This window comes from Delphinapterus leucas, chromosome 2 (genome assembly GCF_059928025.1).
Source record: "Delphinapterus leucas isolate spDelLeu-1000000601 "Yukka" chromosome 2, BTC_Dleu_Yukka2, whole genome shotgun sequence".
Taxonomy (NCBI): Eukaryota; Metazoa; Chordata; class Mammalia; order Artiodactyla; family Monodontidae; genus Delphinapterus; species Delphinapterus leucas.
The window spans coordinates 172,086,992-172,103,848 of NC_143130.1; the positions used below are offsets into that span (position 1 = coordinate 172,086,992).

A 16,857-nucleotide genomic window follows, 5' to 3' on the forward strand; every position below is an offset into this window, starting at 1 on the left:
CCTCTCAAGAATTCTCACAGGGGCTGGAAAAACCTGCTCAACAGGTGTCCCAATAAGGGGATCAGAGTGGCCGGCCAGTGCAGCCCAGGAGAACAAAGCTCCCTGCAGAAATTAAAACCCGCTCTCAGCAATCTGAAAGGCCAGCTGCTCCTCCATTATCAATGAGCAAATGCTACCTTTTCTGAAAGGTGAAGTGAGGAGAGGACTTACTTTCTTAAAGACTGGAAGTAGAACTTGCCATTTTCTAGTCCATTTAGAAGATAGTTTTCTCTTTTCTTTTTAAAGAAGGGCCAGGTATCGGAGAAATTCTCCACCCCGTCATCCTCTCTGCCAGGAGGCAAGTCATCCTGGGCTGCACCCCTTCCCCTCCCCCGCCCCGCTCACTCACAGGGATCAAGGCTAGGGCTATACTCGGGAGCCAATGGCAAGGTGCGCTTGGGAGCAGTGGGCACCTGCTCGTCGGATGCCTAATCCGCGTGCCCACAGGCCACACTCCATCACTGGGGGAGGGGAACTTAGGCGCTCATTGGCCATTCTAAGTCACACAGAGGGGCAGAAAGGCAACTCAGGCTCTCCCCAATCCCAGTCCCTTTTCTTTTGTTCTAAAAGAGCTTTTCGGCCTGTAATAATCCAGAGAATCACCCCAGTTGCTGTTGTCATCCCCCAACCTGGGGACCCCGAGACCTGATGTCACTGAGGGGCATTTCTCAACCCGCCGGATCTTCTGGTCTCCCACAGGACAAGCCTGCTCTGACAGACAGCAGACAGAGGGCTAGGGGCAGGGGACAGGACTAGGTTCCTTGCCCCTGGGCAGAAGGGGAAGGTGGCAGGCAGGTCTCTCGCACCTATGGAGCCACCCAGCCCTCTTCTCCAGCCGAAGACGGACAGAGAATGGGTGCTCGGCACCAAAGGATAGGTCCGGCCACACGTGGCTTCTGGACTGTTAGTGCCAGAGAACTCTGAGGCCTCCCAGTACTCGGGCAGCTACTCCCCACTGCCTGGAGCTGGCAGACCCATAAATGATGCTACCACTTCTGGCCCATCTAAATCCTAAATGCCTTTTAAGTCTACTCAGATTCCCCTTCTCCTGCAGCCTCCCCAGGGCAAGGCTTTCTCACTCCTCCGAGCACCTCTGGGCCTCCGCTGGGTCCTGTCCTGACTTTCCAGCACCTCAGGGTTTAATTTACCTGCCCTCACCTGATACCCCAAACTGTCATGCAGTGCACCTTGTTTCCTGTCAGGCTGGCCTCTGGAGCCCAGAGATCAATACACAAATGCTCTCTCCCAGGAGAGAAAATCACAACCCACGAAAGCAGCAGCAGTCCACTACAGAACCATCGAGAATGTTATCACTATAAATGGAAGAGTGGCTGCGCTGCCTGGAGAGGAGCTGGGCAGGCTCCCGGGAGGGGATGCTGTTGGCATTGGGCTTTGAAGAGGAGTAAGTGCTCGCCAAGCCAAGTGTGGGGAAGGGCGTCCAGATGGGGCGACCAGCTCCAGCAAAGCCCAGAGGCAGGCTGGGAGGCAGGGAGGAGGTGGGCTTGTCCGGAGGGGAGGGTGGGGAGGGGGACCCAGAGGGACATGCAGTCAGGGCTCCCCACACCCTCTCAATGATCACTCTGGGGGGGGCCCCTCTGAAGCTGCTGGGCCAGATGACGTGGAGACACGAGGTGGCAGAGGAGCACGTGCCCAGCTGCCCCGGCTCAGAAGTGCGCGTCCGCCTTGCCCTGTTTACACAACCCACTTCTAACCACAGGAGCCAAACAATAGTGCTCAACAAGCAAAAGCCCTTTAAAAATCAAGGCTGGAGTCCAGTGTGAGGTCTGGCCTGGTTTTCTCAGGCTGCCGCGGGGTTGGGTTCGCTAAGTGCGCGCTAGGTAGAGCTGCGATCACTACTTAAAAGGATTTCTGCTACTACTGTGCTGGACCCTCAAGCACCTCAAGCATGGCCTCATCTGATCTCCTTGGCAGCCTGTGGGCAGGGCCCAGACTAGGGGGAGGCCAGCGAGACACCCAGGGTGCAAAATTGACGACAAGTGTTCCTCTCCGGTGCTAACCCTGACCTTGCCCGAGCCTGAGTGAGTGTCTCCTTAAATTCTGGACCTGGGATGCCTGTGAGGGAAGCTGCCTTTCTCCGTTTTATGGAGGAAGAAGCCGAGCTTAGGAGAAGCACAGAATTCCCCACTCAGCGTTCCCGCACCCGCAGTCAAGTACCTGGTGGCCCTGCACGGGGACACTCTCTGCGTCCTCACTTGGCTGGTGGTCCTCCTGCGGGGACGGGGGACCGGGTTCCGAGGCTGGTCTGGCATCCTCCACGATGCTGGCCTGGGGGTGGCCCTTGCCCCGCCCGGCGAAGCTGCAGCTGCTCTGGGAGGCCTCGGCCTCCCCGGCCCCCGCGTCCGGCAGATACCCCTCTGGCTCTTCGAGGTCCACTTCTTCGTTTTTCAAATCCTCCATGCCTTCTGCATAAGCCTCCAAAACTGCAGCCAGGGGAACCTCATAATGCGGGTAGTAGAAAAGGTCATGGGGGATGATGGAGATCCTGGAGGGCGGTGGAGACGGCTCGAAATCCAGGCCCTCTTCGCTGGGGCTGCGGAGGGTCTCCAAGCTGCTGCTGCTGTTGGCTGGATTGGAAGGCAATTCTCCCCCAAGGCCCCGCGGGCCCTCGGCTTCCCCTCCCTCCTCACCCCGACGGCGCCGGGGGGACTTGTGCTTGGCCTTTTCATACACTTCTGGCTTTTTATCCACCGGTGCCTCCAAAGAAGAGCCTTGGTCTTCTGGTCCAGGGTCCTTGTGAGGTTCCTGCTGGTTGGGCTTCACGGGGGGCTCATCCAAATCCGTCTCCCTGTGGGCAGATTTACCTCTCCTTTTACGCAACTTCTCAGCACGATCCTCGGACGCCTCCTCCTCGGCAGGTTTTTTCTCATGAGGCGAAGGAACCTCGTGGAAAGCCTGGCTGGTGGAGGGAAAATCTACGAGGTCGCTGTTAAACTTCGAGGCTTTTAATGGTATGCCTTCGAAAGAGTCTTCCTTATCCATAGCTTCTACAGTCAGCAGCTTAACCTCGATCTCCATGGAATCGGCTACAATGGTATCCTCTCCCAGGGATGACGGGGAACGGCCCTCTTCCCCTGGGCCAGCTGCCCTCTCCGACGCCCCATTCCAGGAGGGAGAGGTCTGGGAAGTCGGAGGATGACTGACCTCACCATCCACTGAAGACACGTCGCTGGGGGCCTCACTGGAGGCTGCTTCCAGGATCTCCAGGGCCTCCTGTTTCGGTGTTTCCTCAGCAACCTCAGCTGCCAAGACCTGTCCGTCCTGCTTGGACGACTCCTTGGTCTCTCTTGGGCTTCCTTCGAAGTGAAGGTCTGGACTGTAGAAAGGGTCCCTACTGCAGGAGGCCTCCTTGTAGGTGTCAGCCTCAAAGTGCACAGTTTTCTTGATTGGCAGAGAGGTGGACCTCTGGCTGTCCTTTCTGGATGATAAGATGGAAGATTCTGGAGCCAGCTCGCCGGTGCTGTTGATCTTCCCTGGGACCCCTTGGAGAACCTGGTCAATGATCTGGTGCGTGAACTCAGAGTAGCTGTCTGCCAGCTCCCGGCTGGTAACGCAGGGCTCCTTCACGCCCGCAGGCTTGTCACAGACGAAGACTTTGGAGGGTGGCGGGTGGCTCGTTTCGTGGTTGACGGTGTAGGCACGCTCCCCGTTCTCAGTCAGAAAGAAGACGGTGCTCTCTTGTTCAGAAGGGGTTTCTCTGATGCGAACGAAGGTGGATTCAATAGGGGCTTCTTTGTCGGAATCCGCAAAATCCTCCTGCCAAGAAATACAGGGCAACGTGAAATCAGCAGAGCGTCTAAGTGTCACGCGGCGTCCCCTCTCAAAACACAAACACCAAAGTGGAAAAAGCACTTCAGAAGGAATGGAAGTGTTCTGATGCAGATGTAGACTGGCAAATGACTACTGTTCCTGCTGAAATGTAAGAACACCAAAGTTTAAAAGAATGTGTTTTTTTTTTTTAAAGCTATGGCTGCAAAGACATATCAATGAACTGAACTCTGGAGAAGGATGAGCCCTTCCTAAGTGAGCAGAGATTGTCCGTGAGTTCATACCTGTGGGCCACTGCCTGGTCTGGGTATGGACAGGAGAGCGAACTCATCCGAGATGAGGAAAGATCAGCTAAATATCTATTGATTGTGTGGGCTGGCGTGAGAGATTGAATCTAGAAGGGGCCCAAACACAAAACTAGTTCTCTTCATATACTAATTCTCCCACACAGAGACTTCTGCTAAGTAAGATGCAGCTGAATTATTCACGATAGCCAAGACATGGAAGCAACCTAAGTGTCCACCAACAGAGGAATGGATAAAGAAGATGTGGTGTATACACACACACACACGCACGCACACACACACACAATGGAATATTACTCAGCCATAAAAAAGAATGCGATAACGCCACTGACAGCAACATGTATGGACATAGAGATTATCGTACTAAGTGAAGTAAGGCAGATAGACAAAGACAAATACCATATGATATCATTTATACACGGAATCTAAAATATGATACAAATGAACTTATTTACAAAACAGAAACAGACCCACAGACGTAGAAAACAAACTTATGGTTACCAAAGAGGAAAGGCAAGGGAGGGATAAATCAGGAGTTTGAGGTAAATATATACACACTACTATATATAAAATAGATAACCAACAAGGACTTACTGTATAGCACACGGAACTATATTCAATATCTTGTAATAATCCATAATGGCAAAGAATATGAAGAAGAATATATGTATGTAACTGGATCACTTTGCTGTACGCCAGAAACTAACATAACATTGTAAACCAACTACACTTCAGTTAGAAACAAAAAGATGCAGCAGCTGAGAGCAGGGCTGAAAAGCAGAGAGCAATCTTGGTGGTACTGCAGAGCGTGGCTCCCAATGCACTGGTAGGGAGGGTGGACTGACCTCATTATACAATTGCTTGAAACTGGAGGGCTGAAATTAAACAAAACTTCAACAGAGCCCTTATCAGCTCCTGAGAAGGTCAAAATGATCAGCTCCTCATTATAGGTCCATGTTTGGGCAAGGGCTATATTCTCTGGGGGAAAAATGTCATCTACCTCAACTGTACTGCTCCTTTATACACCAGATTTGGCATAAAATAAAAAAAATTTAAGTCACAAATAAGCAAGAGAAGAGACCCATAATCAGGAGAAACAATAGTCATTAGAAGTAGACCCAAAGATAACTTGGGGTTAGAACTAGGAAATAAAGAGTCTAAAATAACTGCTTAACCTATACTACAAGAAATACAAAGGTTTTTCTTCAGGCTGAAGGAAAGGATCAGAGATGAAAGCCTGGTGCTGAAGGGGGGAATGAAAAGTACCTGAAATGGTAAATGTATGGCCAATATAAAAGACTATTTAAAAAGTTTTCTTAAAAAGTCTCCTGTTTAAAGCACAAATAATAACACAGCATTGAGGATTAAAACATATGCAGAAGAAAGTCAGTGGCAATAACAGCACAAAGGAATGGAGAAGAGGTGAGTGGAATGACGTAGTTGCATATATAAAAATATATAAATATGTATTTTATTTAATGTTGTATTATAGTAATCCAAAGTAGACTGAGTTATGTTCAAGATGAATATCATAACCCCTAGGAAAACTACTAAAAAGATAAAACAAGGAGATGTTGTTTTAAAGTCAACAGAGGAAATAAAATGGAAACCAAAAAAGTAATTGAATAATCAGAAAAAAAGTTAGAAAGGAAGGACAAAGGAACATAAAACAGATAGGACCAATAAAAAACAACAATCAAGATGGTAGATTATGTGAAGTAAATGGTAAAAAAATGCACTAATAAAATGCCACACTAATTCTTGTCAGAATGGATAAAAAAACAAGACCCATGGGCTTCCCTGGTGGCGCGGTGGTTGAGAGTCCGCCTGCCAATGCAGGGGACACGGGTTCGTGCCCCGGTCCGGGAAGATCCCACGTGTCGCGGAGCAGCTGGGCCCATGAGACATGGCCACTGAGACTGTGCGTCTGGAGCCTGTGCTCCGCAACGGGAGAGGCCAGAACAGTGAGAGGCTCGCGTATGGCAAAAAAAAAACAAACAAAAAAACAAGACCCAACTCCATACTATTTGCAAGAGACGTGCTTTAAACATAAGCATACTCTGAAAGGAGAAAGATGGAAAAAGATGTATCACACAAACACGAATCATAAGGAAGTTGGTATGGCTATATTCCTGCCAGACCAAGGACACTCCAAGACAAAATAAAATAAAAATAACATGATGATGCCGTCAGGAAGAGACAACAGTCCTAAATGTGTATACATGTGTGGCAGAGCTTCCACATACATAAAGCAAAAGCTGACAGAAGTAAGAAGCGCAACAAATCCACGATCATAAGTCAGAGATTTTTAACTTTTCTCCCTCACACTCACTGATAGGAAAAGCAAAAAAAAAAAGTCAGTATGTCCATAGGATATTAGAACAGCATATTAACCAACTCAACCTAATTGATATTTAAAGACTGTCAACACTTTCACTGCACAAGACACATTCTTTGCAAGTGCATATGGTATGTTTACCCAAATAAACCATATGTCGGGCCATAAAGCCAGGCACAGTGTCTGGTACGCAGTCAGGGCTTAACGAATGTTTACTGAAATGTACTAAACTCAGCTGAATTGTTAAGCTTACAAAAAACAGCGGTTTAATGGGAGTCTAGATTCGCTGGGATGGCTCATCTGTATCCCCGGGGATGTCAATGGGCTGTTCTGTGGTGATGCCCTGTGTCCCATGCGTCAGGATGACCTACTCCAGGTATCGTATCTTGTTCAACCTCTCTTGCCCCAGCCCTAGTCTCTGACCCCAGCACTGGGGAGATCCAAGTGTCAGATCTGCTGAATCCTGGCCGTGACCTTGACTCACACGAATATCATAAATTTTAGTTAATTTTAAACTCTGCCTACAGCTTTAGAGCTCAGGGCTAATAAAATCCCTGGTGCCTAGTATTTCAGAATTTAGTAATGACCTATGAAGATTAAATTGCAAAATAATATCACCACCATTTTCTGGGCATCAACTGCTGTGCCACGCACAGGAGTAAGTGCTTTATGTATCTATTTATTCTTCACGTAACTCTGAAACGTGGGTCATCTTTCCATTTTACAGATGGCATCTCATACGGACATGTATCAGAGAGGTTAAGAAAGCGGCTCAAGGTCACACAGCTTCAAGTGGAAGAACTGACATTCCAGCCCGTGGAATGCCTGCTTCTAAAGTACCCTGGAAAGTGATCTGTGGGCCAGAAACAGACGGGAAACACACACATAGGTAGGGACTGGAATGAGAGCCACATCCTGGGGAAGACCCAGTCTGGCTCTTCTGAGCTATGCAAAATGGGGTCTCAGTTTCAGCATACGTTGTAAGGAATCTAAAAGCCTGAACTTTGCAACCACAGAGAACTGGGATCAAACCCCAGCTCTACACTTGGTAGCTGGGCAACCCTGGAGAGCTCTTTAAGCTAAGCCTCTTAGAGTATCTGTTTTCTCTTCTACAAAGTGGAAATAATGATACCAAGTCAAGTGGAATCGCAGAGGTGGCAGTCAGCCCAGAGACACAAGGGATGGTTACCTGACAAGCCTCCAGCTAAAAGAGTGGCCCATTCTCCCTGCAAGTATTAGCTCTTTATGCTTTTCTCTTTTTTGTCTAGTACGTCTAACTACCTGAAATGATGACATGTTCGCGGACTTGTCAACTGTTTCCTCTACTAGAACAAAGCTACAAAAGGTCAGGGACCTCATCCATCTTGCTTATTGCTAAGTTCCCCCGAGCCAGCAGTAGGTGTTCAGCAGATTTCCAATACATTCAGTAAAGGACCGTTGTTATCCTTGTGATCATCGTTATTATCATCTAGGGCTTATGCACGGGTTGGCTGGAGATTCAACAGAGCCATGACAACTTCTAAAGGGTCTGATTCTGCTCCAAACACTCTGTCACCAAGTATACTCAGATTCTGAAAATAAAAAGGCATGCTTTTGAATGGTCATTGTCTATGAGAATTTTTCACATTCTGATAAAATCTGGTAGACTGCTAAAAGGTTCCATCTGCATCTAGAAAATCAAGTAGCTGATTCATATTACAAGTGGGCATCTCTTCTAATCTTAATAAAGTCTGGGATGGGAAGAGGTTTGTAAGAGGTGTGCCTAGCTTCCCACTCTGCTTTTAAATGTCATACACGTTATCTATGATTTTGAAATGAGTAAGCGGCAAAGCGCTTGAGATCGAGTTTTGATCCTTACAGCTGTCACACAGAACAACACAGCCCGAACCCCAAGCTCCGTGGGACGGCCAGCTGATGGAAATGTATGGTTTCTGAATTATAGGTAAGGAAAACAGACATACGGCTTCCAACTCCGGGAAATGTTCTAGAAACTGAGCCACGTAAGTCACGATGGACTGCTCGTCTGGCGTGTCAACCATGATGTCTGTTAAGAGAGACACAGGAGTTAGAAGGACACGCAAAACACGGTTTTTATTTTATTTATTTAAGACATTTTGAATTAAAAAATTGTTTTCCAGCTGTATTGAGGTATAATTGACAAATGAAAATTGTATATATTTAAGGTGTACAGCATGATGGCTTGACATACATATACATTGTGAAATAATTCCCACAATCAAGTTAATTCACACATCCATCACCTCACAGAGTTACCTTTTTTGTTTTTTGGGTTTTTTTGGTGTGCTGAGAAACCTTAAGGTCTACTCTCTTAGCAAATTTCTAGTACACAATACAGTACTATTAGCTATAGTCACCATACTGTATGTTAGACTCCCCAGAACTTATTCATTTATAACTGAAAGTTTGTACATTTCCCTACTTTCCCACCCCACCCCCAACCCCCAGCCCCCGGTAACCACCCTTATACTCTCTGGTTCTATGAGTTTGGCTTTTTCAGATTCCACGTATAAGTGAGATCATGTAGTATTTGTCTTTCTGTGCCTGGCTTACTTCACTCAGCATAATGTCCTCCAGGTTCATTTGTGCTGTGGTAAATGGCAGGAGTTCTTTCTTTTTCGTGGCTGAATAATATTCCATCGTGCATACACACAGCATTTTCTTTACCTCTTCATCCACTGATGGACGCGTCGGTTGTTACCATGCTTTGCCTATCGTGAATAATGCTGCAGTGAACGCTGGTGTGCAAATATTTCTCCAAGATTGCAATGTCATTTCCTTTGTTTGTGTTTTGTTTGTTTGGGGGGTTTGGGGGGGGCTTTTTTTTGTTTTGGGGGGGCTTTTGGTCATGCAGTGTGCCTTGTGGGATCTTAGTTCCCTGACCAGGGATCAAACTTAGGTCCACAGCAGTGAAAGCACTGAGTCTTAACCACTAGACTGCCAGGGAATTCCTGAGGTGGTTGGTTTATTTTTGTTGTTTTTTTAAATTTCATTTCCTTTGGATATATATTCAGTAGAGGGTTTGCTGGATCACATGATTGTCTATTTTTAATTTTTTGAGGAACCTCCATACAGTTTTCCATAAGAGCTGCACCAATTTACATTCCCACCAACAAGAACACGTGGTTTTTACATTGGATCTTGGGATGCTTGATGGCGAAGGATCCCACAGACCAGGGAGGTTTTTTCTCTTTATTGTACACTTCAGGAAATCTAGGCCCAGAGAAGGGGAATGATTTGAGTGAAGCCTCACAAGTGGCTGATGAGCAGAGAAGGTGGAATGAAGACTCCAGCTCTCCTTGCACCCAAGATTCTGTCGTTCCCTACTGTCTTAGTCCCTCCCTGCCAGCAGCCAGCTCACTGCCTGCCCCATCAGCTAGTCTGTTGAGCTGGGACCCCCACTCACTGCCAGAGGGAGTCCTACGTTAGCCTAATCCACACGGAAGGCGATTTGACAGAGATAACCAAGTGCCCTAAAAAGGTGTGTAGTTTCTAGCTGTGTCATTCATTCCGCTGTTGGGACCTGGTCCTGGAGGAAATAATCTGAGATGCACACTGAGCTTTAACCAATAAGATGTTCATTGCAGCGTTATATATAAACATGACTATTCTGAAACAACCTCGATGTCCACCAGTAGTAAAGAGCTAAGTAAATTTTGGTGCACCCACTAAATGGACCATTATGCGGCCAGTAAAAATATGTAATGGGGACCTCCTATCAGCATACTTATGTCACAATTATAACATTAGGTTTAAAAAAAGTAGGATACAAAACCATACATACACTGAATGATCCCAATTAGGTAAAAAAATTGTAATTAGATGTAAGGAAAAATACTGGGAAAATGATCTCAGTGGCAGGAATACAGGAGATATAAAAATGACTTCATTAGATATTTCTGTATTCTCCAGATTGGACAGCAGGTGTTACATACGTAAAAAAAATATATATATATAAAACGAAGAAAGAGAAAGAGAGAGAACCACATCTACCTTCTGGCTCCAGGAGCCTGGGGATGTGAAGGGCGTCGTGAGCGATGCTGAAAGCCTTCTCTAGATTTTCCCGCATGGAGTCTTCTAGCGCCTGCTTCATGTCGACCAGGCTGGGGTCGATGGCCTTGATCACTGCCAGGAAAGCCAGCCCGCTTCTCCAGCTGCCTGCAAAGTCCTGCACCGCCACGCCATACCTGAGGAAAAGGAGCAGCCTCAGTGCAGGTCAGTAAGCAGACTCGGGGATGCCTCGCTGGCCTCCGAGCGGGGCTGGGAGCTGCTGACCTGGGGAGGCCAAGATGCCCCAGGCCCTGAGGATTGGGATAGCTGCACTGAACCATAGGTATTTCCACTTCCAGACAAACAGGATAGGAAGGTGTACATCACACGAGGAGACATAACAGAACTTTGTGTTTCCCAATTCCCAGATATATACATATTTATACACACATATATATAAAGGAGTCATTTTATACACTGTTCCTTTTACCAGTGATGTTCAAAATGCAGCAAACATAGATGTGTTGTGTAAAAAAATGGAGCCAGAAAGACACTAGTTCACATTCCGGCTGCCCCACTGTGCTTCCAGTGCTGTGGCCTTGAGTCACATACCTTCTAAGCCTCAAACTCATTTATAAAACAGGGCAGCTGTCATGGGCAAGTATTAGGTTGAATCCCCCAAAATGGCCATGTCACGTGGACAATCTAATGTGCAATGCAGATGGCACATGAAAGCCACTCACTAAGGGACAGCTAACGTCATGATTAATATAAATAAAATCAGAACATTAAAAGTGACAAAGATAGATAATCCTGCCAGGCACTAATTTCCTTTGGACTCCATCTCTTGAGACCATATCCGGCCCCGTCAGTCTCTCAACTGTGATCCCTGAACTCTCTTTAAAAAAAAATCCTGGGGCTTCCCTGATGGCACAGTGGTTGAGAGTCCACCTGCCGATGCAGGGGACACGGGTTCGTGCCCCGGTCCGGGAAGACCCCACATGCCGCGGAGCGGCTGGGCCCGTGAGCCATGGCTGCTGAGCCTGCGCAACGGGAGAGGCCCAAACAGTGAGAGGCCCGCGTACCGCAAAAAAAAAATAAAAATCCTGTTGTTTAGAAATCATTTGAGATTCATAAGAAGTTGCAACAGCAGTACAAGGGGCCCCTGTAGACCCTTCACCCAGCTTCTTTCAACGGCAGCATTCTGCGTTACCGGCGTGTGTTAATCAGAACCGGGGCACCGACGTAGGTACAGGGCTGTTACAACCACAGACCGAATTAGGATTTCATTGGCTTCAGTGTCACGGGGACGGTGTAAGTGCCGTGACATTTTGTCACAAGCACCCATTCCTGTGACCAGTGCCACAATGGCGATACAGACTGTTCTACTCCCTGCAAAGGCCCTTCCTCTCTGTTATAGCCACCCTAACTCCTGGCAATGAGCTCACTTGATTTATTTTAAAATAAATTTTAAAATAAATAAAATAAATTTATTTTAAAATACCATTTACTGGTTGCTCACATTAATCAACTCTATCACGCTTAACCCCTTAATCAAAACCCCCAAAGACCCAACTTCTCTCTCATCTTTTATTTCCATACACTGGGGAGCCAGGATCCGCTGCTGAGCACTTACTAAGTGCTGGTACTCTGCAAGGTGCTTTCACAGGGTTTATTTCATTTAACCCCAACTCTCCCATAAGGGGGTGAATGGTAAGTCACCATCTTACAGATGCAGCTTAGAAAGGTAAGAGATTCACCAGGCTCTCCCCAGTCTGGAAGGGGTTAAACAGAAGGCCAGGAACTTGGTTCCAGTTCACCTGTCTCAGTTTTGGAAGGGCCAGACCTGACTCTGATAGGTTGCAGCCTTTATTGTTACTCGTTTTTAAGTAGGTACAGACTCTGAAAGATACCCAGAAGCTTAATAATAAATGTGTCCACGTTATTAGGATCCAAGGGCCATCCCCACACTGGGATTTAGTGTGTTGAAGGCCCCTGGGATTTCTATTCCAATTCTATCACCAGCTTTCTGCAAACCAAACACGGGGTGAGTACAGTTTTGTGTGCAGAAGCAGAAACTGACAGGATCCCTTTTCTGAGAGTCTACGTGAAGCGCCGGGCACATAACTGAGTAAACGGTGATGATGCCCTTTTTCTTAGCCCTCCTCCCCCTGCCTGGCAGAGCACGGGGTGCTGGGGCACAGGGCGTGCGGCTTACTTCCTTGTTTTCCTCTGCACCCATGTCAACAGCGTCCTGATGGCCCTCCTCTGGTCTTTCACCGATATCACCGCACTCCTCTCTGCAGTGGGCGTGGGTGGGAAGGAGGAGTCTGAGTCTGTGCCCCCCGAGCCGGGTGACAGGCTGGAAGATGGAGAATTTCTGCTGAGGTTGCCGGTGAGTTCTTTAATCTGGAAGGAAAACGGCATTTCAGACCCCGGAGGCAGACCCAGCACGGTCCCTCGTGGACCCCGGCTGGAGGGACCAGCTTGTGCAGAACTGGTTCTCCAGATCGGGAGAAACCCCTTCCTGAGGGTCGTGTGTCAGGGGGTCAGGGGTCAGGGGTCAGTACTCATGATGGCCTGGATGTTTCTTGTGGCTTGTGGTGCGTGCAGTGATGCTTTGCAGGGAAAATCATCTCTTCCTGGAGTCTCTTTAGCTCTGGCCAGAGGCTGCAGATGAGGTCTTCCTGACCTGACTCCACCTACCCCTACCCCATCCTTTCATGGCCATCGCTCCCAGAGTGCATCATGCTGTTTCAAGCCCCACCGCCTATGCTCACCCAGGTCCTGCTGCCTGGATGTCCCTCCCTTCCAACACTGAACTCCTGGCTACTCAAAATGTGCTCTTACCATGGGGTGCCTGTGAGAAATGCAGAACCCCAGGCCCCGCCCCAGACCTACGAAATCAGACTCTGCATTTCAATACCACCCCCATACCAGGTGATTGGTATGCACAATGAAGTCTGAGAGACACTTGTCTTGTGAATTCCTCATCCTTTAAAACCCTGCTCTGGTGTCACTTTATCCAGGAAGTTTTCCCCTCCCCCCTTCCCCCTCTGAGATAGTTGCCCCAGCTTGGAGCTTTTACAACACTCCGCTCATATGCTGATCATGGCCTGCACCACAGAATTCTATAATATGGGACTGACCTGTCTGAGATACCAGAAAGTCATGAGAGCAAGACTTTGTATGCTCAGAGCCTGGCACACGGGAGAAGCTCACTAGACATTTACCAAATAAATGAATGACGATCCAGAGTGGAGTTAAGGACTTTTTACACATTTCAGGACGTTTCCAGTCTATCAGGGAGTTGAACAAACATCAGTAACTAAAGCCTGTATGACACTGTACAACTGACAGAGGGCTTTCCCACGTAGCATCTCTTGATGCCCACCACATATTTGGACCACTGCTACCATTTCACAGATGTGGAAACTGAGGCTCAGAGGGAGCCTTTGGTTTTGTAAGTTCAGGGCTATTGTCTCCAAGCCTTGTTTGAGCTCATTCTTCTCTGAAATGTAAGCATGAGCCTCTGTGCAGATCATTTTTACGCTTGGGAGACCCATTAAGCAACGAGCCATTATCTTCTATTTCAAAAGAGGGGGATTTTAGAAGATAAAACATCAACTTACTCCATCCTACTCAGGGAAAAGAACTTGAGCACAATTTGAAATATCCTCTTCATACTCCAGCCACAGACCCTGTCCTTGCTCTATAAAATCTGCATTTCCAGATAGAGGCTGAGGGTGCTAAGGATGGAAAAACAAGGTCTTTCCTGTCACACACACCTCTTCCTAGAGCTATCTTTGTACAGGCTCTTTAACCATCTCTGATGAACACAAGTCATTTTAGGAAAGTAACTCTACCAAGTTCAATTTTTGGTTGGAAGTATTCCCCAGCTGTTGTGACACTTCAGAACAAAATTACTTTTCCAAGTACATATGTAACTCTTCAAGTACCAAGAGGAGAACAGAGCTCACATCACTTTTAGAATCACAGGAATTCAAAACCTTTAGCAACCAGGTTCTTCTAGTTCTTTCCCAGGAAACAGAAAAGTCAAAATCTGTTAGAAATGAAATCTCACTGTCTCCCTCCATCCAGCTCCACTCTTGTGTCGCTGGAGATCATTACCGTGTGTTACAAGAAAGAAATGATTTTACCTGGAAGAAGAGGATGATGTTCCAAATCAGCCCAAGAACCAAAGAGGGGTTGCCATCTGCTATTTCTGCCGCGTCGATGCTAACCAGTTTTACCTGGACAGAAGCAATTTATAAGCTTAACAAGAGTGTCCAAACAGGATGCAACATGTTATTTTCTGATGCTGTCGTCGTGGGCCCGTTTCTCTTTCTCACCTGTGCTGCTCGGTGCTGCCCCAGGCCACCTCTCGGGGACCCCAACATGCAAAAGTGTACGTAAGTGTGTCTAATAAACACGTGCATAGTACTTCGCATGCGCAGACACTATTCTAAGCTCCTTACAAGTATTCAACCTCACAACAGCCCCACATCACAGATTCTTCTATTATCTCTATATTTCCGGCAAAGAAATTCCAGAGCAGTCAGTGTAACGTGCCCAGGACACACAGCTAGTAAGAAAGTCATCCTTTTCCAAGAACAGATGGTAAATGCCCAGGGGCGGTCTGTGTACTACACTAACACCGCCAAACCTCCAGGTTTAACACATCTTTGGACAAACACAGAGCACTGACATCAGCGATCAAGGAACACGCACAGCTAAGACAATTGTCCATTACTAATTAGAAATAGTGTGTGGGGATAAGGCTGCTACCCAGCGTTTCTGCATCTTTCTGCAACATCCCGCAACAAAATACCCTACTGACTGGTTCAGATGGGCATATTTGAGAAACCCTTAAGAGATTACGTTATTTATTTAACTATGTTCTGACCACAGGATGATTGCCCTTGGTGAATGCCTGAGGCACTGGTTTTCAAAGTGTGGTCCCTGGCCCAGCAGCATGTTGTCACCTGGGAACTCCTTAGAAACACAAATTCTCCCGCTGACCAACTGAATCAGAAACCCTGGGAGGGGCCACAATCTGCATTTTAAATATTCTATTTGAACTGATTCGATCAAGCCTAGTGACTCCATCATTGTTGTTTTTTGTTTTCTTTTTTGCTGTACGCGGGCCTCTCACTGTCGTGGCCTCTCCCGTTGCAGAGCACAGGCTCCGGATGCACAGGCTCAGCGGCCATGGCTCACGGGCCCAGCCGCTCCGTGGCATGTGGGATCTTCCTGGACCGGGGCACGAACCCATGTCTCCTGCATCGGCAGGCGGACTCTCAACCACTGCGCCACCAGGGAAGCCCCACAATCTGCATTTTAACCAGAGCTCCAGGTGATTCTGCTACACGCTTGGGTGTGAGGACCACCGCCCTAAGTCATCATTTTACTCTGCAAACAAAACCTGAGTATGTAGATCAGGGGTCTGCAAACTTCTGGAAAGAGCCAGACAGCAAATACTGAAGATTGCAGGCCACAACCGTCTGTGTCACATTTTCCGCCCCTTCATTCTTTACCACCCTTTGCAAATGTAAACTCCATTCTTCAGTGGGAGGAGAGGAGAAATCAAGTAAATCAAGGTCAACTTTTTCTTTTCTTTTTTTTGGCTGCGTTAGGTCTTCGTTGCTGCACGCAGGCTTTCTCTAGTTGTAGAGAGCGGGGCTACCCTTCGTTGCCATACACAGGCTTCTCTTGTTGCGGAGCATGGGCTTTAGGCACACGGGCTTCAGTAGTTGCGAAGCAAGGGCTCAGTAGTTGTGGCTCGCAGACTCTAGAGCAGAGGCTCAGTAGTCATGGCGGACGGGCTTAGTTGCTCCATGGCATGTGGGATCTTCCTGGACCAGGGCTCGAACCCACGTCCCCTGCATTGGCAGGAGGATTCTTAACCACTGCGCCACCAGGAAAGTCCCAAGGTAAACTTTCAAATCCAAATTTGATTCATAAAATTCTGCTCAGGAGACTCGGGAAAGAAAACACAAAGACAGCGTCTCACACAAATACTTCTCTCTCTTTCCTTTGGGGCTTTAAAAAAAGATGGGTCTCTGATCCTACCAGTTCATCAGGGGTTTCTGACCACACCCATCAGTAGGGCCTGGGCTTTCCTAATCACAGGTGAGAATACTGAGCCCCTGGCTCAGGTGTGTTTTGCAGGTTGATGCCCAGAGAATAATCCAGGGAGCACAAGCTCATCACTGGTGGGTTAGAGGCTGAAGGAAGTTGTCAATATTGTGAACAACAAAGCCAATCGAATTCAGGCCCAATAGTCCGTCCATATTCATCATGGCCACATGTTCCATGGGATGAATCACCTGCAGTCTGTGGTGGCTGATCGCGCACCCTGGACCTCTGCTCTGGCAGCTC

At 47.6% G+C, this 16,857-nt stretch overlaps 1 protein-coding gene across 1 annotated transcript in view; it reads right to left on the reverse strand.

Annotated features, from left to right (window-relative positions):
• Positions 1-237: 237 nt before the first annotated feature.
• The window catches only part of CLMN (calmin), a 115,194-nt gene continuing 98,574 nt past the window's right edge, over positions 238-16,857 (reverse strand). The window contains exons 5-9 of the mRNA XM_089906285.1: positions 14,637-14,729; positions 12,695-12,885; positions 10,480-10,673; positions 8,430-8,512; positions 238-3,813 (exon numbers count right to left, since the gene is read on the reverse strand). Coding sequence (XP_089762411.1) covers positions 2,161-3,813; positions 8,430-8,512; positions 10,480-10,673; positions 12,695-12,885; positions 14,637-14,729 — 2,214 coding nt within the window. The 3' untranslated portion in view covers positions 238-2,160. The remainder of the gene's footprint in view (positions 3,814-8,429; positions 8,513-10,479; positions 10,674-12,694; positions 12,886-14,636; positions 14,730-16,857) is intronic.